The 27,294-nt window shown below is 39.5% G+C and overlaps 1 protein-coding gene across 11 annotated transcripts in view; it reads left to right on the top strand.

Annotated features, from left to right (window-relative positions):
• FHIT (fragile histidine triad) overlaps positions 1-26,032 on the top strand; it is a 1,380,266-nt gene extending 1,354,234 nt beyond the window's left edge. For all 11 annotated transcript variants that reach the window (XM_011358436.2, XM_011358435.2, XM_011358432.2 and 8 more), the window contains 2 exons: positions 5,574-5,680; positions 25,726-26,032. In XM_011358436.2, the coding sequence (XP_011356738.1) occupies positions 5,574-5,675 (102 nt within the window). In that variant the 3' untranslated portion in view covers positions 5,676-5,680; positions 25,726-26,032. The remainder of the gene's footprint in view (positions 1-5,573; positions 5,681-25,725) is intronic.
• Positions 26,033-27,294: the final 1,262 nt, after the last annotated feature.

The raw sequence follows: 27,294 nt of genomic DNA, 5'->3' as shown, positions 1-27,294 counted from the left end.
GCACTGGAATGTTAAGACTTCTCCAAATGACAACTAGATTGTAACACTCTTGAGAGATGGTCAGTCATGGCTAGAATGCCATGTCAGGACTTGTGAAAGAAAAGTGCTGTAAGTAGTTGGTGAAGCTGGCCAGGGGCATAAATTGCAGAAGGGCTGGCACACATTGTGTATTTGCTGAAGCTGTTCCCATTGCCTAGAAGAACCTTGTTCTTAAAATCTCATCCCCATTTTTTAAGTCCAGTGCAAATCCTCATTTTCGAAAGTCGACTCCAGACCCCTACCCCAGCAAGAATTATTCTGAGAGCACTATGATAGAATTTATAATCCAGTATTTATACTAAAACTGACTTATATTCAAATCATGTATGTATGTATCTCTCTGTCCTGTTGTGTGGTGAAACCCTGGAAGGCAAAGGTTTTTGGCTTATTAATCTTTATGGCTTTCATAAGACCAAGAGCAGTGCCTACAATGTATCATGTGCTCATCAAATTCCTGTTGGCTAAATTGAAAGTAGTAACAAAGAAGTGAATCTAAAAAATAAGGATTTACTTCTCTATTCATTGAAATTATTTTCATTTCCATACTTTATATAAACACCTGTCTGAACAAAACCAACCCATAAGAAATGGTTTATTTAAGCTCTCTGTTCTTTATATTGTTTCGTAAAACTAATAACGATGAAAGATATTAATGTATTTTATAACACCCAAGTTTATATTCAGCCATTTGCTTCTTTAAGAAGTAGCTTTAAATTGTTTTTACCCCTTTTGAAGATAATTTGGCATTTTACTAGATTAGTTCCATATTCTGGGGAAAAAAAAAAAAGACATTTAAATTATTGTGAATCATTCCTCCTACTAAATTCCATTACGGAGCTCTAAAAATGTCAATAGCCAAGACAGTTTGAGCATTACATCTGGGAATTACCCCATATACCTCGTGATAACATACTCAATGCACAGGAAGGAGCACAATGTCATAATCCACACATATCAGTCTTTTGGTTAGAAATCTTGTTAACACTACCTTCCCCAAGAATCATTTCAGGCAGATAAAATGAAATGACTACATTTAATTTTTTTTTTTTTTAATCTCTTTCCAAAGCTGTATAGAAATAGAATTCACTTTGAGGAGCCATCACAGACTTGAGTCTGTTGAATGTGCATAAAGACTGGTTCAAGTTTTTGCAAACTTCATAACTTTGGCACACGCTTTCCCCCAAAGAACCAAGTGTCTGTAAAAACAGTTTTAACTGTTTCTGTTGCACTTGGAGAAGGAAAGGAATATGTATTACGTCAGCAGTGGTGTTGAGCGTTTTCACAGTTTAACTTACGTGACTTAATTACAGGGAGGAGAACTGTAGTGCATTGAATTCCATACACTGTCAATTGGAAGAAGCTTTGTTATTTTATGTACTACTAAGAAAGAAAAACACTGCCAATTAAATTATGACACACCATTGATTTTAGGACAGGCCTTGATTTCAGAGATGTTAAAATGTGAAAAAGAGTACATCTTAGAACTGCTAAACCGTAACATTTAAACAGCGTTGGTGATTTACTCTATATGTCATGAAATAATAATCAGCCCTGGAGCATACAAAATGCTAGCCTTGAATTTGATCTTCCTTTGGAGAGTCTCCTCTGTCTGTTCCAGGATTCAAAGCTAGGTAGGTTTGGGAATAACCCAAATGTAAGCCAAGTACTTCCTATGGTAACTTTCTATGGAATCTCCTGGATTGAATTGCCAAATAAAATACAGGAACTGCAGCTAAGTTTGAATTTCAGGTAAATGTGATTTTTTTTTTTTTTGTATAAGTATATCCCTAATACTACATGAAATATTCTAAAACAAATTAACTGAGTGTCTTGTATTTTTATTTGCTAAATTCTGCAACCATGCTGCCAGGGTCATTCCGACCGTATTTGACCTTACCGCATGCTTTCACTCTGGGACATTAACCTCTACCTGGGAAGAACTTCCATTCACACCTTATTCACTCCTTACTACAACCCTGAGAGGGATCATTACAGGTTATTTTAGAACTACAAGAGCTAAATTTTCTCCTCAGACTTGAATGTCTCATTAGATTAGTTGGTTTGTAATGCTTTCACCGGGTAGTTAAGTTCCAAAAGATACAGGTCATTGGGGAACCATGAAAAGAGTAAAGGCACTTTTACCCCTGGAAACAACCTCTGGGGATTGGTCGGTGTTCACTGTCAAGGGGACAGTGTATCCATTATCATCATCATCGGAGTAGTAGCAACAGCAGCAGCAGCAGCAAACAAACACTAAGCACCACTTACTACATGCCAGGCACATCACTACTCACTTCTCTTTTTACAGAGGGGGAAAGTGAAGCACAAAGAATTTAGGGATCTTGCCCTTCTCACTGTTAAAGTCCAGCCCCTAACTTCATATTCTTAGCCCTTGCTGGATGCTCCTTAGGTAATCCCCCCGATGAGGATCGGTCGTTATTATTACACTATTTCTCTGTGAAACTAAGTTGGCTCTCAAAAGCCTTTGAAACTAGGTTAGCCCTTCCCAGCATCTTTCCCTTTGGGAATTCCCATCTTACTCATAATTATCCAATAGGCATCTACCTTTCTTACCTGGGTGCCCCATAAGGACACTAAAGGGATCTGTCTGGTTCTTTGATATAGGGCCAGGGCTGGCCTCTAGCATTGCAGGGAAAGAAGAAAAATCTTGTATATTAATAAGTAGTCACTGCCTTTCACTATGGACAGCCAAAGGTAATTTAGAAGGTTTACCTGAAGTGAAACTCCACATTAAAGATTGCCCAAGGCAAATAGTGCCTTTTGGGTAATCTGCTGTTTAAGATCATTCGGGCTTTTCTCTGTTAGCCTGGCAAAGGCTTCCAGCCACCATGTTCTTGGGGTGCCTTAGGAAAGCAGAACTTTACTCCAAACCAAAGCATGTTTAATTTCCAAGTCACCCGGATAGCTCTTCCAGGACACAAGTCTTGCCTGCGAGGGCCTTTCCTGTGTTTCTCATTATTCAAAGGTTCCTGAACTAGATCAGTATCCTAGTGAAGTTGTGACAAGCCTTGTGGCCTACTCCTTTGACAGGGCTTGACTAAAAGAAAGGCAGTTCTAGAGCAGAGTTTTCAAAGGCTAGCCTCAGCATTCTTGATAGGGTCGTAAACAATGGGCTTAAAGACAGAGGTATTATCTCTGTATGTGTATGGACTCTATACACACACACACATACTTGTTTTTTGTTCCCACTGACCCCAATGCAGTGCTTCTCAACATCTTAGTGCATCTTGGATTTGCCTGGGAAATTTGAAAAAAAATCCCCAAACCAGGGCTGCCCCTAGACCAATGAAATCAGAATCCTTAAGGTGGACCCAGGCATCAGCAGTTTTTAAAGTTCTCCATGTGATTCCAGTGGCCAGCCAGGGTTGAGTATGGCTGTTGTAAGGAAAACCATAGGCTTCCATCCAGGGCATTTAGGAAAGAAACCTCTAAGTTTTGAAAACTATGTACAACAGAGCTTTTCAACTATGATTAGTTGTTGTTTTATTTATTTCCTATTTCCCATAAACAGCTTCTAAGCGTTGGCACAACGTTGCCATCTGTAAGGCATATGACAATAACAGACGGTCGCCTAATAACCAGAAAGGCATTAACGTTTGTTTGCAGGCTCTAAATTATTTAGATTCATCTGTTATGATCTGCGTTGATGAGGCCACTTAATGCTTGATTTCTGTGTCTTCCAATGGCAGTACAGGAAATGAGAAGGCCATATTTTCTGAGCTTTGCATTGTTCTTTGTCATCCTACTGAATTCTTATAAGATGGATTTATAACAGACCTAAAGCTAGTATCAAAATGAAAATTAGTTGTTGAGTAGAAAAATAGCAATCCCGTTTGACTTGCCTGTAGCAATTGCGTCACATTTGCCTCTGCGAGAAAGGAAATGACTTCTTAATGTGGTTTTCTTCCACAAAGGAGAATTAAATCTATGTGGCAAAATGTAAAACCAGTGTGCTGGCAGCCAGATTATGAAGGGAAGATCCACGATCCTTGTAAACAGATTTGTGGCCTGATCATGTGCTAATGAACCTCCTTTAGGCTCAAACTTTCTGAGTGGACACATAGCTCAGCCGGAGAGCCAGGCTGTGGCCCGCTCACTGTTTTGCTTTCTGTATCCAAGTTTGCTCCGAAATAATGGGGAAGTTTCTCCGTCTGCTGCAAGCTGCCAGGGTAGGGGACTCTGGGTTAGAGTTAGAATGATTTTGGTCTGAAATAGCAAATTCCACTACTTTAGTTGACAGACTTTTTGCTGAGTCAGCAAGATTCTTTTCAAGGATCTGACTTTTGGGTAAATGTACCCGATAGGGTGGAGCACGGTCTGTGGAACTGCCTACTCTTTAGCTGTACTACAGTTCCTCTAGGATGGACAGAAAGGTAAAAATTGTTGGGAACAACCCTGCCAATACCACTGGGTGACCCTGACAAGCGACTGAACTTCCTGGGACCTTAATTTCTTCCTCGATAAGATGGAGCTAACTAGTACCTATCTTGTGTGTGAGTTTTCATAAGGATTAAATGAAAAAAAAAAATGCACAATGAAATACATATCAAAGAAACGGCCCTTTGCACCCTAAACAGTAGCCATCATTGATGTTATTAAATCATTTGCCTCCTCAAATAGCAACACAAAATAGTACACTGTGCATCCTGCGAAGATGTTAAAACTTTAGCATTTTATAATGTACAGAGCTACACAGGAATAACAAATTTATTTAATAAAACTGAACTGCAGTAGATGAAGAGGGAAAATTGAGCTCTTCTAATAGAGAGTTCTAAGAACATCCTCTCTGATAGTAAAATTTTATTTACTACATATGTAAATCTGAAACATACACAAGATGTTTTTAAAATGAATATAGGTATCTGAAGACGATTTTTAAATGATTCCATGAAGACTAATTGTTCATTTTTTAATAAATTTCTTCCTTTCTTTTCCTTCCTTCCTTCCCTCCCTTCTCTCTCTCTCTCTCTGTCTCTCTTTCCCTTTTTGCCTGCTTGAAGCCTCTAAATGGATTACTCTTATTTCTTAGTGCTCATGAGCCTTGTGTTGTCATAAATGTGCTTGGGTTATTTTGGTTCACTGAACCAAACTGTTCAGCGCTTATATAAAAGAGGCTAAGCCAAAGAGAGTGATAAGTAAACCCCAGACCAGCTTGGACGAATGATCATGGGTAGGTGGCATATTTAATACCTTTAGTATCTGGTAAGTAAAATAAATGAATGATACCAGCCAAAGCAGACGATTAGACAGTGGTAGGGATTATGGTAAATGGCAAGGTGCCCCCTGAGTCTCAGCAAACAATTATAAGGCAGTGAACAGACCACAGTGTAGCCTAAAGCTGAAAATGTGGGTTTTTATGCGAAACCTCCTTGTATTCAAATCTTGGCAACTAATGCAATTAAGATACTCATCTCCCAGCCTCTGATTTGTAAATTCTGTTCAGCCACCCCACAACACTTGTTCAAGAATATTCCAAGGACTTTAATGAGTTTATTCTTTTTTCTTCCCCAAAGCTCCAAAAGCATGACAAAGAGGAAGAGGACTCCCCAGCCTTGTGGAGATCAGAAGAAGAAATGGCGGCAGAAGCTGCAGCACTGCGGGTCTGCTTTCAGTGACTCAGGTAAAGACTGTGCACTTCCTCATCACTGAGACCCTCTAGGGGCCTCATAAAAGGGGCTCCCTGCCCAGGAAGAGGATGCAGAAAAGCAGCTGCACCAGCCTCCTAGGCTGGTGGCTGCAAAAGACATAAAAGCCAGAGAAAACTCTGACCCCTGAGGCACTTATTCCAAACTCTTAGTCCCCACCTCCTCCATAACTCTCCTATCTATCTGTTCGCTTCCTTCCAGGCCACCAATCAAATTTTCACAAAGCATCCCAAAATAGTTTGTAACACAAACCTGATCATTTAAGAGGTCAAAACCCCTTAATGGAATCATATCACTCTCAAGTCTCAAATTCCCCTGTGAACCGGCTCTCCCCGCTCCAGACCGGATCAGCCATGCCCAGGCTAGCTGCTATTTGGTAAATTGCCCTTTGTGTTTCTCTTTAGCTTCAGCTGCTACGAAGCTCAGTCCGCAGGATGAGGTCAGGGTGAGAATGAATGATCACTTTTCATTAATGATGTTTGACAATTGGGAGATCATAGATTTAACATGCTAGTAGAAAATCTATAGTCTGGAATCTGTAAATACACCAAACTTTTATACAAAGGGCTCATGGATCTTCTGAAATTTATTAGTAAATAAGGTTGACAGGAAATATTGGCCAAAAAAATTATTTGACATTAATCTGAAATTCAGATTTAACTGGGCATCCTATATTTTATCTGGCATTTCTGTTACTAAACCTCCTTAGGGATTATGGACCCCAGATAAAGAGCCTCTCCTCTAAATAATTTCTTTCCTTTTTAGAATTGTCTTCTTCATCTGGTCTGTGTAAATGTGTTTATATTATAAGCTGCCGAAGTAGTTCAGATACTAATTAAAAACATTATTAGTGAATACTAATAGCAATTGAATTACATAAAATTGTAGCAACTACTTAGTGATCATGATTTTCAGCTAGAAAACACATTCATTGTATTTCCTTTTTACTGTGAAATACAAACCCTTTTGAGTTAGTTAAACATATGTACATTTGATGGCCTTTTTCTTCCAACCTCCTTCTTAAAGTATTCTAATTACTTAGAGACCCAGTATCAAGTACCTCTCCATTATTGTTCATGTAGTTATGCTCAGGCTCTTCCTTTCATTCTAGAAAGCTTATTTCATTCTCTCCTATCATTGGTTTGTGTGAGCTCTGCATTCAATTGCCTGAAGGAATATAGCGTGGTGATAGAGGCTCTCTTTTATATTTTATTTTTACCCTGTTCCCCTTCTCATTTCTTTTCTTTTTTTTTTTTTTTTCTTTTAAGGATCAAGCTAGTTTACCTAAGAACGTAGGCCTAAGGGCATGACTGCAATCCTCTTTCTATTCCTTTTCTGAAAGCTAGGGTGTCATTTTGGAATGTCCCATCCAAATGGGGTCACTATTCTTCAGACTCAACTTCCTAGGCTGATTTTTCTCTTCCTGGGTTTCCAATGTAATGTATACTTTCCGGTAGAGGCAAGAAAGCTCTAGGCTTTTCCTGAGGCTTGCTGATTTGTAGATTCTGTTTTACAATGTACTTTCTAGACATTTTACGAGGGTTTAAACTTACCCAAGTTTCCTGTATGCTGTGCTTCTCTCCTGTCTTGAGGCCTAGCATCTCCTGCCTCAGGTGAATCAACTTGCGTTACAGGTCTTTCCAGAAAGACAGTTACCTTAATCTGTACAAACTACTGGCACGTTGCCTGTGGGTTTTTAAATTAACTGACTTGTTTTTCTCTGAGGGCCTTTGTTTACTGACAAATCATCTTCAGTTTTCTGGGCAGTCAGATGTGGGAACTGAGACCAGGACAGGTCATGTGGGTTTCCCAGGAGTACACAATTAGTAATTGGAGGTGAGGGATTTAAACTTAGGATCCTTAGTTTTTTCCAGGAGCATCATCATTTCCTGTAGTGTAATGGGACCAAATACACCTCTCTTTGCAGACAAAGGGGAAAGGAAACATTCTTTTTGGGAAAACTGCTTGTTGAGTTGGTCTACCTGGTTCTTTGACACCTACTCCTATCTTTTCAAAATGCATCTATACACCGAATGTTTATAAGATGTTAAGGGGTTCATGGAACTTATGAAATTTGTTAATAACTTGGGCTGTCATGCAATATTTGGACATACCCATACTTAGAAATTATTGTTTCTCTGAAATTCGAATAACCCTCTCCTCTCCAAGCTTCCCGATTATCCCCTCAGCGGCAAGCCAGTTTCAAGACTTTGATGGAGCTTATTCTGCAAGACTGCACAATTCACAACTCACAAAGGCAGCCTCCAAATTAATAATAACAGCAAAAGGTTAGAGATTTTCAAGATGCAGGTTCTATTATCATTCCTCTTACAGGTGATGAGAAGACAGACTCAGTGATGTTAAGGGTTATTCCAAGGGAAGTGGTAAATGATGGAGCTCAGGTTTGAGCCCCGACAGTCTAACCCCAAAGGCCATTCTCCTAGTTTTTCTGCTGCCAGCACCACCTCACTATCCCAGCTCCCCTCACTCCCTCCAAATATTCTCTTTAGCCTAGTCTGCTGGCCTCCCTAGTTCTACTGTGAGGAATTCCCTCTTCCTCTCCTGCTGGGCCTCCTTGCTTGCCTTGTTAATGCCACCGTCTCCGGCCACATTGCAGCCAGGTAGCAGGAGTCAGAATAGGCCTAAGCTGTCACCACCTGCTGTCACTCACTTGCAAGTTGCTCCAGACAGTGCCGATTCCTGCATAGGCTGCTCACCCTCTTTTCTCCACCATTTGTCCACATGCCTAAGTAATATGACCTTGAGCAAGTACAGTGTTTCCCACATTTCATTCATTCCAATTTTGTCGTGATTTTTCTCTTTGTGTACTACCTAAGATATTGTTTACTTATTAGTTACTTGATTCACTTTTTAAATTTCAGCTCTTTTATCTTAAACTTTGTATCTTAGCCTCAATGAAGAACAAGTATTACTGTGAGTAGAAGCTAAGCATAAAAATAAACATAAACGAAAATGCCGATGAGTGCCAGCTCTACCTATTTGCATGCCTATAGCTATCAGCACTGAGGTTTATTATCTCTCTCAACCAGAGAGGCTGGCCATCCTTAGAGAGGCATTTAATTCCAGCAACAAACTGAGACTCTATTTGACCTATACAAAAAGGATTAAAAGAATAAACTGCAGAGAGATTCATCATAGATCACCTAAAATTATCTGAAACTAGCAAATAATGCCCATCTTTCTTAGGAAAATAGCAATGGAGGTCAGAATTCAAACCCAGAGAAAGATGATCTACTTCAACCCCTAAACCAGTGCTCCCCATGTCTCTCACCAGGCACATGGGGGGAAACCAGAGGCAACTTCCCTAGAGATGGGAGGTTGCTCTCTGGTACCTGGCTGCAGGACACCAGGAAGGAAGCCCTACACCACACCCCACTTTTTCCCATAGGCATGCTCAGTCTCTAGGCTGATTGGATCTGTTTGCAAACACCCCTTCTCCTGGAAAACCAACTCCCAGGGCTTGGCTTTCACACTTAATATGCCGTTGGTCTTCCTCAGAAACCAACATATTGTAAAAGAGAATGTGCAAACCCATACCCAGACATGCCCTATCTAGGAAAATGGACTATAATGGGCAAAAAACTGCTCTCTACTGAATATTTGTCATGGAAATACTTAGCAAACCATTCAGTAAGTAGCAAACCCTGTTCTATATCTTCTTTATGTATAAACCTAGGTTAATCCTCTGCATGACAAGATTGCCATAGGATCACAATTACAAACACTCCCAAACTGTCAACTGTTTCCTTAGCCATCAGGGCACTAACATTAGGTTAGTTATGTAGAAGAATTCTCTTGATCTTCCCATATAACCCTGCAGGATATTTTGGTGTTTTGACCACTCTCTGTATCTTTTGCCTAGCAGAAAATTACTTTCAATTGCAGTTTCTTAAACAATAGTGAAAAACAGACATTGTCTTCACCATGCGCAGGAAAAGCCAACAGTCTAAGAGGTACTGAATGAAACTACAGTTGTCTCACTCTCCAGCTGACAGATCCCCGATGAGGTTGGCAATCCTTTGGTTCCAGGAAACCAACATCTGCCTTCTGCTTGGGTGAATTTGTGCATCACCTCCCCACACACTGACCTGAGTTTGGGAGAAGGGTTTTGCGATGGCTCTTTTAGTCTGAGTTCTAAGTCACATTAGATGACATTGGATCTGCATTCCTTACCTAATCTTGCATCCTTCCTGGAACATAATTCTTTATTTAGGCACTTAACACTTGGGCTTGCTGCCTCTACACACCCATGTTACATTTCCTACTTAATTTTAAAGCACTTATGTGTGTACTGGTGGTAGAAGACTTTATCATCTCCCTGTCCCCATTCCCACCCCATGTTGGAAGTGAGTGGGGTGTGTTGTTTGTAAAATATGCACGCACCACGCATAACTGAAAGAAAGTCAGAGCAGGGCAGGTTTCCACACTGTTGTGTCAGCAGAGTTCATGTGTAATTCATCAAACTCTCCTCTGCGTGTGCCATTATTTTATAGATAATTGGTTGCCTCTCATTTACTCATAACAGAGCCTTGCAATTTCAAAGCAACTGAGTCAGCCCAAAACAGCATTATTACTAGTTACAGATACACTGTCAAGGCAAAATTTTGACACTGGAGTTTTTGAAAAATCACCGTGATTTCAGTCGCTGGACCACACTAACATTATAATTATGGACAGAAGTGAACAAGAAACAACAGATTGGCTCAGTGAGTGTGTGCTCTGGTCACTGAATTGTACCTTTTAAAATCTACCCTACCAGCCTAGAAAAGTACTCAACCTTCTCAGAGAGGATCTACTCTCATCCCAGCAGCCTGCAATGAAAAAGGCCCAGGGAGCGGATCATAGTGCTCTCATGTTTTCTTAGGGGAAAGGGCAGGGTTAACTTCAGCTCCTTGACCAGTTCAATCCTAAACCCACTAGGTAATCCCTACGTAGGGGTATCATCAATACCAATGAAAGCGTTTGCTAACAGTCTTTCAGCCATCCCCAAATTGATACAGTAAACTATTTTCTTTAGCATGGAAGTACAAGAGATGATTCCTTGTTTAAGGCTAATGAGACCAGTATATTCCAAAGCTTTTTTCCCCAAATAGACCCATCATCTTAAAAACAGAAAGTAGAGAGATTGAAGATTGCTTTTTCCTTCTCCTCCAGTTCATATTTCTATAGGATTGTGCCGTCTTTCCTCTTATTCTATATAGACTATGCTCATAGCGTCAAATTTCAGTAGCAAGGAACTAAAGCCTCATTCTTTGGATTAAATGTAAATCAAGTCCCTATGGCCTAAATAGGGAATTATAAACCATAGAATCATAGAAACTTTAGAAATAATGAAATCTAATGTCCCATTAAATGAATTATTTTACTGTAGCCCAAAAGACTAACCTTAAAAAAACCTTCCTTTAATAAATACTCCATGAGACAGTTCCCTCCATGGTTCCAAAATGGGTTATTTGGTTTAGTTTGACTATTTTTAAAATGTTTTACTGAGATCCAGCTTTCTCTAACATGTACGTACTAGTTCAAGCAAAAGATTACCACAGGCCATTGATGACTAAAGGATATACAGAACTGTTAAGATTTAGTTCAACTCATGGTAGAAATGACTAGTTTCCTGTACTTAATTTTTAACACTTATGAACCTGCACCTTGGAACTATGTGATCAATCAGTACAGAGTTTTTTTCAGAAAAGTGTAATCCAAATGCCAAAACTAATTTTTAAGAGTTTCAAGCTTTTACTTGCACCTTGCAAAATGATAATGAAATAAAGTCTGTCATCATCATTATCATCTTCTTCATCCTCATCTCATCTCCAGAAATGGATAATTTATCATACATCAAACTGCATACTCTCGTATGAGAAAAACCTTCTAAAAATGTCGATTCACTTTCAAGACTTTTTTTTCTTTCTCTGCTTGCTTCTCCCTACTCTCTGTGGTCCTTTCCTACTCCTTTCCTCTTTCATCTTTGTCTCTGCCAGAAAGGAGGGTGGGGGGAAAAAGACATTCCCAGAGGTCGAGAGAAGTAAGCACGAAGAAAGGCGATGGTAATTTGCATTAATAATCTGTAACCTGTCATTTAATAACCCAGTATTTACACAATTCATTCCTTTTATGCCTAGAATGTCCTTCGGCCATCTCTTATATAAGTGCTGCATTATTTTGACATTCCAGAGGTATCAAGCAAGTTGTCACGTAGGCACCCAATCAACTCAGGATACACTAGCAAAAGCAGCTCTAAATTGTGCACCTTCTGGTTTTAATATTTCTCTGATGATCCAAAAGACACTACAGTATCTTCTACTACCTGTAATTTATCATGAATGTTGAGCAACAGAGACTGTGTCTTATTTATTAAAGTTCAAAAACTGGAAGGAAGGGTAGGGACTAAGGAAAGAACATTTAGAAAATTAAAATGTCCCATTGGAACTGCTTGTTCCAATGATGTTAGTAAAATTAGATGCCAGTCGAATTCTATGTAATGTGCCCTCTCTTCTTCCTATTTACTCTTTTCTCTTCATGGGTAAGTGAGGCAGAACCTGCACCTTAGAGAGAACAGTAGCTGTACAGAGAGAAAGAGAGGACTGGGGAGGCCATCTTGGGATCACGCTTTCACTTTTTTGTACCCTTTAGTGGATGAATGCCTGCCACTCTCTCTGTACTCTCTCCAGACCCCAGTGAATAGACCTATTTTTGTTCGCTATTATCATTTCAAAACCCTAGCACAGGGCAAACTTTGTTTCCTCTACTAGAGCCTCATGTAAATAACCTGGAATTGAAAAAAAGTCAGGTGGCAGGTAAAGTCCCCCTCCCCTCCGCCCCACCAAAGCAAATGCCTGTTTTGAATTTTACGTGGAACTCTCTAGAATGTGCTTTGGAAAGAAAAGACTGGTGCGGTGAACATTATAGTTGTGTAAAAATTATGTCTCCCCATCCCCCCCCCAAAAAAAATCTATTTTTCACTTGTTCTAAGCACCGGGCATATTCAGCACTAAATGAAAGTATAAAAAGATATTCTGTAGTCTCCTAATAATGATGTCTGGATTATCTGCCATTTTGTTTTTAGAAATGTCTTTAAATAATTTAAGATGGCTCCCCATCAACATTGCCACTAAACTTACTCTCTGAACTTGGACACATCACTCTTTTGTGCCTCACTTTCTCTGTCTCTGAATTACTATGACGAAAAGCATTTTAATTATATCCTAGGGTTATTATAAGGATAACACAAGACAATGAATAGTAAATACACTAGCAAAAGCAGCTCTAAATTATGCTCCTTCTGGATTTAATACTTCTCCGAGGATCTAAAAGACATTTGAGTATCTTCTACTACCTATGATTTATCATGAACAGCAAGCAATGGAGACTGTGTCTATTACCTATGCCAACATATAGGTTTATTATTTTCCCTATGATTTATAGTTTAAAGATGATAAATTATGGAAATTTTCAAGTTATGAGAAATTAGTTTAAATAATAATTAAATAAAACCTGTAGGGTGGGATGTTTTCAGACCACCGAAAAAGAAAAAAAAAGGGACCTCTGCTTCTATTATTAACAGACCAAATAATTTGAATCAAATTTCCCATTTTATTCAACTAGAAAAATTATACAGAATCTAAGAAAAATGTCTGTTAAAAATAAAGAGGTAGCAAAAGGTTATAGGGTCAAGGTTGAAGAGAGGACAGAAATTCAGAAAGAGAGGAGCCCAACATTTGGGGTTGCTTTTTGCCTGAGAGAATTTGTGAGTTTTAGAGAGACAGACAGAACTAAAGCAATGAAGGCTGGGTTGCCAGTGGTAGAAGCCTTTCCATACCTGGGTGGGAAACAAAGATATGAAGAGGTACTACCCTTGGAAAAAGAGCGAGCCCAATGTCAACCAGCCCTGGTACCAACTACAGCTCAATTACAAGTCATCTGGGCAATTGAGAAAGTCTCAGTCCCAGAAATTGAAATTAAGGTAATTGCAAATTGCTAGTCCCATTAAGTTTCTGGCAGAAGCAAAGAAAAAAAGTCATTTTTGTAAGGAAATAATACCATCCAAGATCTTAAATTATTTCTACAAATAATGTTTTTCTCAAATAAAATGCCCAATACATGAGAGTGCTTACACACAGACACAACAGCATATGATGAGACAAGTCAATACAAATAAAAGTAGAATCACAGGGTACATAAAATTAGAATTATTATACATATGAAAATACTCAGAATGAACCGTGAAGAGATGAAAGAAGAGTGGGAAAAGGTAGAAGAGAGATCAGTCAGAAGACATAAACTACACTGAGAAAATCTAGTTTTTATTTACAATTCCAAAGCAGAGTTCTAGTGGAAACTATATTTGTAAAGATAATGACTGAGAATTTTTCAAAACTGGCAATAATACCAATCCAACAATTCAGAAACACACCAAACTCGGGGGTGTAAAATTTACACCGAGGCACATCATGACAGAACTGCAGAAAACCAAAGGCTTTAAGTTGCTGGATTTAATAGTGAAAAATAGAAAACTTACTTTCAGAGGAGTAACAATTAGACCAAAGGCAACAAAGAAAATCAGAAGACCGTGGAATGACATCTCTAAAGAACTGAAAGAAAATAACTGCCAGCCTAGATTTCTATTCTCAGTTAACATAAAGAATGAAGGTGAAATGTATTTTCTGACAGAAGCTGAGAGAATTCATCACCAGTAGACTCATACAAAAGGAATTCTAAAGAAGAAATCAAGGAAAATCAGAAATGATTTTGAACAGAATGAAGAAAACTAAAACTTGTGGATTCAACTAAAGGTGTATCTAGAGAGTATATTACTTTTAATTATGACATATGCATTTATTGGAAGAAAATAGAAGCTGAAAGTCAATGTGCTAAACATCTTTCTGGATATTACAGTCATTAGAAATGAGAAGAGCATATAATGAAAAATTTTAGACCAATAAATTTGAAAATTGGGATTAACAAGTTTCTATAAAAGAGTTTTATCCAAACTGACAAAAAATAAAGAAAATATAAATAATTTGATAACTATTAAATAAATCAAACCTGAATTAAAACCCTTCTCACAAAGAAAATTTCAGGCCAAGATAACTTTACTGGTGAATTCTGCCACACAGTTAAGAAATAAAAATCTTATTAAAAATTATTCTTAATAAGAATCTTATGACTGACGGAGAAGATTCTGCCAGAGGAGAAGAAAAAAATTATTCCACTTCTCATTTGTTGAATAAATTGTCTTTTACATGAACTTGACAACCTAACAGAAAGGAAATCTACAGACTAAATGTACTCAGAAACACAGATGCCAAAATCCTAAAAGATATCAGATAAACAGACAATGCATATGTATGTATGTGCAATCCATGAAAGGGATAGTACATTATGCCCAATGTAACATTTATTTCATATTACTAACAAGTAATATCTTTTACCACATTAAAAAAAGGGAAAATAATAAGATCATCTAGCAGATGCATAAAAAAATATTGATCAAGTTCAATATTCGACTTAACAAATATAAAAGTTACAGGAAAACAAGAACTAGAAGGGAATTTATACTTAAGAGTGAAATGTTGAAAAGTATTCACCTGAGATTGTAAATGAGATAATAATATTCACAATTAGCGTTGCTATTTCACAATGTAGTCACAAGGTTCTAACTAGTACGGTAAGTCAAAAACAATAAATAAAAAGTAGAAGAATTAAAAAGGAAGGAATAAAACTGTCATTATTTGTAGACAATATGATGTATGCAGAAAACCCAAAAGAACCTATTGAGAAACAATTAAAATTAATTAGTAAATTTACCAAGACCTCTGAATATAAGATTAATATATGTAAGTTTTGAATTTCTCTGTTTCGGCCATTATCTTAATTCGGGCTACCGACAAAGTACCAGACACTGTGGGACTTAAAAAGAAATTTTCTTATAGTTCTGGAGGCTGGAAGTCCAAGATGAGGGTGCCACCATAGTCTGGTTCTGACGAGAGTTCTCATCCTGGCTTATAGATGGCCACCTTCTCACTGTGTCCTCACATGGATGCGAGCAAGTGAGGTTTAGTTTCACTCTTCTTATGAGGACACTAATATCATCATCAGGGCTCTACCCTCATGGCCTCACCCGAACCTAATTACCACTCAAAGACCTCCTATTACACTCCCACTGGGGGTTAGGGTTTCAACAGTGGAACTTTGAGGGGGGACACAAACATTCAGTCCACAACAGCCAAACAGTTAGAAAATGAAAAAATTCAGTTAGCGTATATTAACTTTAGAAATCAAACGCCGAAAAATAAAAATATGTAAGTTTCTAGACAGAAAACTATAAAATGTTATTTAAAAGCATTAAAGAGGAACTACATAAATGGAAAGAGATGAATGACCCAATTTTACAAAGCTAATTCTTGTCAAATTGACCTATAAATTCAATGATTTTATAGTGATTCTGATCAAAATTTCTATAGCTTGTGTGTGTGTGTGTGTGTGTGTATGAAATTTGATAAGTTGATTTTGAAATGCTTATGGAAGTGTAGCCATAGACTATTAAAAGAACAATATAGAAGCATAGGAGGGCTCACTATACAAGGTTACAAATATTAAGAGAGCAAGATATTGGTATAAGGATAGACTTATAGAACAAAATAGAAAGCCCAGAAGCAGATTCAGGCACCTGATTTATGATAAAAGTAAATAACGTCACAGAGTGTGGGGGAAAGGAAAATCTTTTCAATAAATGGTTCTGGGAAAACTGGATATCCATGTGAAAACTAATGAAACTATGCCTTACCTCACACCATTTGCAAAAGTAAATTCCAGGTGGATTGTGATTCAAAATGTGAAATGTAAAACAAAAAAGCTAATAGAAGATATTATCGGAGAATTTCTTTATGATCTGGCCATAGGGAAAGACTTTTTAAATAATACACCGAAAAATTACCATAAAAAATGATAAAATGGAATACATTCAAATTAGGAAATTCTGTTTATCAAAAGATACCATTAAGAGAGAGAGGAAAAAAAAAAAAAAAGACAAGACACAGTGGGAGAAGATATTTGCCACATATATTTCCAACAAAGGTCCATAATCTAGAAGATAATTTTCTTTAAGGAAAAATACAAGTCAGTAAGAAAAAGTCATCAGCCCAATAGAAAATATAAAAGGATTTGAACAGGCACTTCATAAAAAATAGGTATAAAAATGGCTAATGATCTCTAGTCATCACGGAACTTAAACTTAAAGCCCAAGGAAATACCACTATATACCGACTACAGATTGACAAGATTAAGTGTTTGCAAGGATGCAGAACAACAGAAACACACAAAAGAATATGTACTCTGTGATCGCATTCATGCAAAGTTCAAAACAGGTGTTTAGAGATACATTCGTTTAGAGAGTAAAATTATATGGGAAAGCAAGGAAGCAATCATGGTAAAATTAACCTAATGGTTACTTTTGTCAGGGAGGCAGAAAGGGGTTCTGATTGAAGAAGGGGACTTAGGAGTGGGATGGTGGAAAGGGAGGCTGGCCATGTTCCAGTCCTTGTGGGTGGTGGCGAAATATGTTTGTTTTATGTTAATTCCGTAAGCTATAGATATACATATGGCTTGCACTTTTCTGTATGTATATTTCACCATAAAAAGGACTAAAAATAAAGAAGTGAAAAAAATTTAAATAGGACAGAAGGAAAAGATTGACTTTAATGTATAGTCTAATTGCTGGCTGAATATTCAATTATTCTTAATTGGCTTAAATAAAAATAATAATCACTGCATATAATCTTTACAGACACTCTGCTACTACATCAGAGAGTCGATTCTCCTCTCTTTGGCCATCTTCCCTGACTTTAAAAGGGCACACTGGACAGCCAATTATTATTTCAGGAACTGAGTAACAGAGTCCACCACAGAGAGGATACTTCATTATTAATGATTCTTAATGATACTACTTATGAAGGAAGAGCTTATTATGGTCAAGTAATACCAACTACTTTAGAGGCTTTATTCCAATTAAACCCCACAACAACCTTTAATATTGTCCTGATTATCAGATGTTGAAACTGAGGCTTAAGGCCACTATGTGTCTTGCCCAAGGACTCTCAGGTTATACATGGAAAGTTAGGGTTCAAGTTCAGGCAGTTGGACTCTGGAGTCCACACTTACCTTTACACTAAAACTGATAGGTCTCTGTTTCTAAATGTCCTCCCCTACTTATACTGTAACTAACTGAAAACAAGAGTTGTACAATAAAGCTGGGTTACAAGATGTAGCTTACTCTTGCTTCTTCAAGAACTGCAGGAAAAGAGCCAAGCATTTGGTGATTCCCATGCTAGGGTCTTTGTAAAGATCACTTTACCCACTCATTGTTGAAGAGACAGCACTCTCCCATGCTTCCATATGCAGCAATGGTTAAGGACTGAATATTTGCCTGAAAGCTAAAACCACATTCGATGAACAGAAGTGAATCGTGCCTAATCAACCTTGGTCCATAATGCATTAGGTGTTGCATTCTTGGCATCAGTGAGAACTCCCAAGGGCTCCATTCAAGACCTTTTAGTAGGTAAGGCTTCCTTTGGAGATTGGGGGTTTTCACCAAAGTCTGCAGTTAGCTCTTGGATTTCAAAACATTTAGAAGATTGTTGAGAGATTCAAGTAGAAAATAGGATGGACTGTAGCAGACATTTTCATTTGAAACTGCCAATCTCATCCAAAGGCCACAGTTCTGGGCATGTGACCCCAGCTCAATCGATTACAATTCTTCCCTACCATTTGGTGTATGGATATATAGAGAAAAAACCCCTTGAAGGGATGATGAAGACTTGAGACTCCTGTCAGTCATCCTGCTCATCATTTGGAGAAGTCTGATATGGTAGAAGCCTCCACAGTAAAGGGAGACAAAAATAAAGGGAATCAATTCCTATATCTACCCCATCCTTTATAGTTAAGAGTTCTGGTGACAATATGGATATATATAGGCTGCTTGCCCCCTAGAAGTCATTTTTAACTTTGAGGTTTTAGACTCGATCACCAACTATTTGTTGAGATTCCACTTTGAGCCAAACACTATCTGAGGCACAGTAAGTGAAGTCCATCTTTACCCTAGAAGAGCTGATGGTAACTCTGAAATGATAAGACTAATTCAAGAGCAAGCAAGCATGTAACTGAGTTCTGTGCAAGTCGGCAGTACGTCAACTCTACCTGTGACCAAATTGATTTCTTTACCTTATCCCACCATAAATTAGTTGACTTTGTGTCAATTTTGTCTAACCCCCCATGCCCACACATAATTACATGCCTTCCAAGAGCCACCCCAAGGTCTAAGATTAGCAATCAATTTTAATGCGTATCTAAGAGATTTTCAGTGTTCAAGTCAGTGAGTAAGATGATAGATCATGTAATAATTAAAGCTTTAAAAGAACCCAAATGAGGATTCCCTTTCCGCCAGCAGATATCTTTAGGTCAAGAAGGTCTATAAAAACCGGCAGATCATTTTCATTCCTTTAAGACAGGCAGAAACGGCTTTGAATGAAATTAAGTGTTCTTAGCAATTTTCCTCTGCTAAAGCTCCACATTTTGTTCCAGTGAGGCCCACAAAAAGTTTAGAATTGTTGGCATTCTAAGCTGATGGTGTGGTATTGCTTTGATGAAGTGAAAGCACATGATATTGCTTGAATCATCTTTTAATTAGAAATGATAAATCGGAGTCGTAGCTAAATGAAAGGGAAGCTCTCTCACAGGCTAAAGGCCAGTCTTGGCACTGTGGGGCTCTGGGATGCTCTTAGAATTCTGTCCCTTCTCTTAACCAATCTCTCTTGTGGCTCCTGCAGATTCCAGGGTTATCAATTTAAAACAAGATATACGCCTAATGTAGGAAATCAGCATTTATCTTTGACACCCCTATCAAAGTTTTACATTATTACTCTCAAAAATCTGTTATCGAGGCGGTTTTTTTGCTTTTAAGGTGGAAGATCTTTGTGGTTAATTTTAACTCTTTTAATCCTTTAAAAGAATGAGACTCAATGGAAAGGAAAAGTTGTGCAAAAATTTCAAAGAAAAGAATTTTCAGTAAAACCTAAGAACGCCCCTCATTCTGGGTAAGGTTTCATGATACTGCAGTTAAAAATATAGCTTCTTTATATAAAATATTATAGTCGACTGTTGACTCTGTTTCTTAAAATACATATTTATACCCTCAAACTCACCAAAGGTCACATAAAAGAATGAACACATGAAAACAGGGAATGTGTTAAGATTATGATCCTTTTAAATGAGAAGCCATATCATGTCCCCACTTCGTACTCTGGAAAGCCACCAGGGCCTAATCACATGAGATCTTGTAGATCACACTAAAGGACTAAGGTAAAATCGAGATCATCTCCCATGAGGCTCCTCTCCACACTCTCACTTCCAGCCTTCCTGCTCGCCTGCTTTTACTAGATCACCTCAAACAGCCTCCAGTGCAGGGCCCTGGCACTTCTTGTTCTCTCTGCCTAGAATTCTCTCGTTTCCTCCTTCGATTCAGTGTTTAACTCAAATGTCACCTATTCAGAAAGGCAATCTCAAGTGGTGCCCCTGTTTTCTTCAGTCCCTTAAACTTATCTCATTTTTCTTCATAGTGTTCACCATCGTTTGTCATCATATTATAGATTCGTCTGTGTCCTCCACTGGAAAAAAAATAACCCTCAAGTCCCTTCCTGGAAAAAAAATAACCCTCAAGTCCCAAAAATGAGCAATTAGCTATCTTTCCTATTAGTGAGACAGTCAGTTTCTGTGTCTCTATTGAGAAAAATCAGAGACTCTGAGCATCTTTGGGCTGGACGGGAATTTAAAAGAGCTTATAATTTAACCTATTGTTTTACAAAGGAAGACGCTGTGGTTCAGAGAGCAGATATAACTTGCCCAGGCTCACACAGTAACAACGCAGGCTTCAAACTGGACCCTTTGTATTTGCAGTCTCTATCTGAACACACGCAGAGATAGAGCGATAAAGGTTTCTCTGTATAAACTGCCGACGCCTCTGTACAGGATATGTTCACCATTGTCTTTTCACAATCTACGTTTACTTCTAACCACTAGAATCTCAGGACAAGCAGGTTGGTGTGAAGTACTCTGTATTCCCAATAGCCTTCAACTGTGTTTTCTTGCCAATTTTCAACCCCTGATCTATTGGTCCCAAGTAGAACTTGAACATAATTCAGATTAGCCTATCTGTGAGTAACTGAAATAAATCATAACTTATTTGACCATCAGTTTTTATGCTCGAAATATAGCATTGAAGATTTCATCTTTTCATTTTTGATGAAAGGCCCTGCTCTGGGTAATAGACTTTCATCCATTAGCCTAAGGATTTGGGGGGTGGGGGGTTGTAATCTAAACTCACAAATCAGGCAAAAAGAACAGAGCTATATCAACTTCAGTACCTTTTAAATAGCAGAGAGGAAAAATTATAATCACCCATTAGGTTGTTAAATGTGCTGAACCCCGATAAATTCTCAATGTGACGATCCCTGAGTATTTGTCTGTAATCCTTCAGCAAATGCACCTTTTATTCAACTACGGAGTTGTACACACTCCAGACACAAGTGCCATTAATTAAATAACATACTCAGCAAACTCTCAGAGCCATTAATTATCAAAGGTAGCCTGCTCCATGCTCGGCTCTAAAATTCTATTATAACAGGAACACACACTAGAGCGAAAGAATATGCGGGAGGAAGGTCACCCTCAAAAGCACGATAAGAAGAAACTGTCAGACAAAGTAAATGACAAAGCATGCGCACCTTTTAGCTTTTCCTGTGCCCCTTTGGAGGGTTTGAAGGAAGGGAAAATGTTTCACATTGTAAGGACTTTCTTTCTCAAAATTAGTTTCTCTCGTGGAAGATGCAAGTAAATATAAAGTAATCCTTTTTCATTTTGACTGAGTCTCTGGGAAAAGTAATATCAGCTGAAGATTTAGAGACAAATAAAGCCTGTTCTTCATAAGCTCCATCAGAATGAGAAAACCTTTGAGAGAGAGGCTTTGCGAGGCACAGAAGTGGATGGAAAGAAAGCAAACATGGGAGACAGAAGCCTTCCTGGCTCCAGGTGAGCAACAAGAACCTGTCCAAGGAGGCGCACCGGTTTTCCGGGGGGTGGCGTGGGGGGCGGAGTTGCTCTGTTCTGCCATCTGACTCCTACCACCAGCCTCAAAACCTATACGCTTTCGTTTGCCAGAACACGATGGGATAAGAGGTGATAAACCCTGTGGGCCTGCTGTTAATCACTCGTAGCTACAAACCTGGTCATCATCACCTTCCTTGCTCGTTTGCTGTTCTTCATTTTTGAATTATTGCTTCAAAGAGAACCCTGACAATGCTGAGTCTGTGTCCACCCTATAAAGGACAGCCATGGGGTGAGCCCTTACCTCGCTGCAGAGCGGAGGTCTGCATCTTCTCTCCTAAGGGGGCTGGCCACCCAGTGCCCAGAGCTGCTTTCCGTGCCCTCGAGGACACACTCGGAGGACTAGGAAACAGAGCATGTTTAACGGAAAGTTAATTAACACTTTCCCATTGCAGGGAGTTGTGTTATTAATGAGCACGTGTAACATGTCACAGAGGAATAGTTGTGAGTTAGAAAACTTGCTGGGAAGTGGCCCTGCTCTCTGAAGTCTTGCCTCACAGCTCTGGGGTCACCCTTCCTATCTCTAGATGGAAGGAGAATTGCGCTGTCATGGTGATACTGATCAGAGTGGCTCTCTGTTGCCACTTCTCCCCCACCTTCACCTTTACCCGCTTTCTGTAAGAGATTGCCACCCATGGCTTTTGTGGTCCAATTTCTGATTCCAGTTTATTAAGAAAAATCTGAAAAGCGGAGGTCAGGGGTGCCTGCCCTTAAAAAATTGCTTACCCTGTTTTTGGTGTGAGCAGAATGACTTTCCACAGCTGTCTGCTTCTAGCCTGCTAGGAACTAAGAGTTACTTTTAAAAGAAGAGAGTTGTTACAGAGGTTTTATGTTATGTTGGGGAATGTGATTACTTGGTTCTAAAACCATTTCTGTGTCAGCCCTGGTATGAACGCAGGTCATTTTAGTCCTGCTCATGGGCAAGAATCACTACCTTTGAAGGACAAAACATGTCCTATTTGTGTGGCTCTGCTAAGAATGCAGAAGACAGACAACCTTACTGGAAGCTGAATATTTGCAGCTGAAACCTACTGAAAGCTGTCTCCAGTCTCTGAATTGCTCTGAGGCTTTGGAGCATTTTATAGGAAGCACACTTTGGAACTGCGTCGGGAAGGAGACAGGCTTGGAGCTCCTCACCGTCACACTCAGTGACTCTTTCCAGAAGGCCAGGCCATAGTCCAGACTGGTTAGAGCAGAATCTCTGGGAATGGGATGGAGGCAGGGCATTTTTTAGACTTCCCCATGTGATTCCAATGAGCAGCCAAGTTGAAAAACACTACCTTAAAATAGAAGGAAGGCCTGCTGAGTTTTTGTGTTCCCAAACCTGCCTTTTACACTCTATCAAATTAGTCCGACTGTGGCCATCTCCCCTCCAGCTTCACCTACTGAAGAAATAATCGATCTGTTTTCTTAGCTTCAAAGCAGAAGAGGCCCTCTATCTCTGGGCTTATGGCTGTGTAGGAGGAATGGAGTAAGAAGCAGGAGATTCCTTCACTTACAAACTTAGTGAAAAGATGTTACCTGGAATGAATGCAGAGGGTGGTTGGATCTGTTGAAAGCAGTGGATTCTGCCCCCATTTTTTCCTGGAGAAAGACTTTATAAAGCCTCTTGGCTCCTGCATGTTCCAAGAGGAGCCGGGTGTTTCTGTTAATACCCCAGTCGGGATCCCTGTGGTACCTCTGCTTTCACTCTGTACTCACTAAATCATGACAACAAAATGCAAAGCAACTTCAAAGACTTCCCTGAAGATTTCTAGGAGAGATTGATGAGATCGCAGCCCCTACCATACAGGAAACCGGACTTAAAAATTATTTAAACTTTCCTCATTAGATGTGTTTATTTTCTTTCTAACTTCAAAGCTCCACTCCCCCAAAATCTCTTTACTATTCAAAGCAACGGAGCTTTTCTGCCTTCATTCCCTTCTCTTCAAAACAAAACCCTGATAATGAATTTCATAATACTATGTTATTCTCAAACCTGGCCTTGTAGAGGGAGAAGGACAGTCAGTTCATCTACCATTATGTTTGTTAGGAATGTAGAAATATTTGAAAAGCACACGTTTATGGGGACTAGTCAAACTTCAGACATCCTGGGCTCCTGCTCTGTTCTTGGAAGTCTGAAAGCCCATGTTTTCTGGACTGCTCACCTGACACCTGATTATCTATTGCCTTGTCTCATCCTGTGCCAAATGGGTTGGACGCACCTTGAGAATATCATCATTCACCTCTTCTCATTCTCCTCTGAGCTTTACTTACACATCAATAAATACATTTGCTGATCTGCCCAGATAACATTAAAAACACTCCTGTCTAGAGGTGATAGGGAAGGAAACTGGAGACATGAAGAAGGGCACATAGCATGTGAAATCCAATCAGAAGATGGGAAGATAAGTACATTGCCCAGAGGCACCCTCTCCGATAATGAGGCTGAATCTTTCCTATGTAGCTAAGTACTGACCTGCACTGGCTTTATCACTCACGGGTCTCTCTCTGTTGCCTGCTGGTTCCTAACGGAGAATATATAATAATAACGACAATAACAGAGCCTCACATTAGTGAGTACTTATAAACCCCTGCTCTAAATGCTTTCCTGTACTAACCCACTGAGTTCTCTCCACACCCGCAATAGTGTGCTTCACATTGCCTGGAGACACACAGCCAGCAAATGACAAGGCTCAACTTCAGGCCCAGTTCTTCTCAAAGCCCAGCATGTTCACTCGTGCTCTGGCGGGAAAAGCAAACTCTGCTTCCCACAGGCTTGCAGGCTAGTTAGAGAAAAGAAACTGCTGAAGACAGAGCCTGAAGAACCTAGGCCGACAGTTTGGATGTCAAAGTTGTGTGAGGGATGGGCTACAGAAACATTGTACGTGGACTGACAGGAAGCCTGCTCAGGTATGGATAGAGGCATCCACGGAGCTTCAGAAATTACAGGGCTGGTGTCGGAAAGGGCAGATGTCGGAAGGAACGTGCGGCTACAACATTCAAAAGACCAAAATAAAACCGAGGGAAACTTCTCCTAGGACATAAATCTGCCCTAGACAGGCGAGGCAGAGGAAAAGAAAGGCCACATCCATTTTCAGGCCTGCACAGGTGTCTCTGACTCAAAGTCAATAATTGTTCAAGGACAAGGGCACTGATGAATGACTGGGAGATGACCTGTACGTCCAGACAAGCTGGGTGGTGCTGGACACAATAGGGGATGATCCCAATGTCATATAGGAATGAGACAGGCTCCCTTTTCCAGGGGGTACAAATTGACTGGTGCATACACCCCACTCTCCACCCCTCACTTATGACAGCAGGGGACTTAGTGGGGAGCGGATCCAAAGCTCGGAAGTGAAGGCTGAAGCATAAGTGATTCGACCTCCATTTTCTGGAAAGGAAGAAACACAGCTCCTTACGCCTCTCTCCAGACAGGCTAAGTCAGAATGTGGGGGAGAGGCTCGAGAAATCTGTGTTTTAACGAGCTCATCAGGTAATTCTGATAATAGCTATGTTTGAAAACATATTCTTTCTTAATTAATAAAGGTCTGAATTGGCCTCATGTGTATGTAAGCCGTGTGGCTATAAAACAGACTCTTAAGAGACCATGCAGCTGTCATTGGGGCATGGGCCGTGGGCACAAGCCATAGAAAATGTGGGGATCCAGTGGGTACAGACATCAACAGGGTTGCCACTCACCTATTTCACATAATCTGCCCACAACTAATTGGCTTCTTAGACGATGTTAATGGCAAACTAACAGATTAGCAGTAAGCAAACTTACATTATATTTATTTCCATGACTTAAAAAATGCTATTGCTTCTAACTTAAATGTCTGTTTTTATGTTCTGTCATTTCCAGGCACGAAAGTAACTCGAACAAATCCCAAGGCATAAGGAAACGGGCCTCGTTCTCTAGGACTTCACGGCATTGGAAATGAAGCTAAGCAGATTTTATTACATCCTACAATTCTGCAACCTTTCCAAAGCATTTTATTACACTTGTGGAAGCCAAGGGGGGTTATGTTACAATCACGATGATTGACAGGCTAACTTCAAAACAACAGCATCGGCAGCCCTTCCACACTTTCTTGTCTATATACTTATAATAGAAACCCTTTTAAATTGTCCCTTGGCCTGGTTGGAAATAAAATGGTAGTTAAAATATTTATCTTGTGTGTTGGCTAACTTAAAAATCGATATTTTGGGGCCTCTAAAAGGCACTACTGAGGAAGTTGATGTCTTAGGACTACTGTGCTTCCTGTAAATCAAAGATTTGTTAAGGCTGAGATAAGATTTAGAGCATTTCCATCGGTAGGTAAGATGGTAGAACGAGAAATGTACAACTTTCCCTTGGTCATATGATCTTCCTGCCTCGGATGCAGAGAGGCAGAGATGAAAGAGCTGAAGTTGGCAAAATTAGCCAACTTCAGTGATCTGACACTTCCGACTAGGCTGTTTGAGTGGTAGGAATGTAAGGAAAGAAAATGGAAAAGCTCTCAAATTTTATTAGGAAGCACAGCCCTTGTCCTTAATAACCAATTTCTTTAAGGGGGTATGACAGAAGGGGGCCCTTTCTTTCCTTGGATATATTAATAAAAAGGGGGGAGTCGAGTTTATAGAGAAACATAAAACACTGCTACAAAGAATCAAAAGTAGAACTTTTTTCACGAAAAACCTCCTTGAGAATTGGGCCAATGGGCCACTGCCTGACCACAAAAGTCATCACCAACATGTGGTGCCTTCGTTTCCTGTGACTGCCAACAAATGACCACAAACCCAGGGGTTTAAAACAACAGAAATGTGTTCTCTCACAGTTCTGGAGTCCAGAAATCCAAAATCCATCAAGGCTGCGCTCCCCCCAGAGGCCCTGGGGCAACCTCTCCTAGCTGCCAGTGGCTGCTGGCGGTCCTTGGCGTCGTTTCTGTCTCTGCGTCTGTCTTCACATCCCTCCACTTCTGTGTGTCTCTGCACTGTGTATCTTTTCTAAGGACACTTGTCTTTGAATTTAGGGTTCACTTGGATAAATCAGAATGATATCCTCAAAATCTTAATATCCTTAATTACATTTGCCAAGGCCCTTTTTCAAAATAAGGTAACATTTATAGATTCCAGGGATTTGACATAGGCATATCTTTTGGGGACGAGTGGGGGCGAATGGGGTGCTATTGAACCCACTACTTAGGACATTTGGCATTTGACTGTTTCTGATCCAGTATAAGTAAATAGACTGAGTATGACTGAATCACATCTTGTTTCAAATCTTACTATGTCTTTGTCAAAACTCGATCTACTGATAATGATTGGCAATGCCTCCTTGAGACTGGGAAGCTCTCTGGTTCCCAAGCCTAGTCTGAGATGCTTCTCTCTTAGCTGAACAGAATGTTCTCAGAAGATAAAATGCCAGCGAGGGAAGATGGCAAGTACTGGT

Source organism: Pteropus vampyrus, unplaced genomic scaffold, assembly GCF_000151845.1.
Source record: "Pteropus vampyrus isolate Shadow unplaced genomic scaffold, Pvam_2.0 Scaffold41, whole genome shotgun sequence".
In the NCBI taxonomy this organism is placed as follows: domain Eukaryota; kingdom Metazoa; phylum Chordata; class Mammalia; order Chiroptera; family Pteropodidae; genus Pteropus; species Pteropus vampyrus.
Note: the sequence above shows the minus strand (reverse complement) of the source record. Positions and strands in the feature narration are given on the sequence as shown.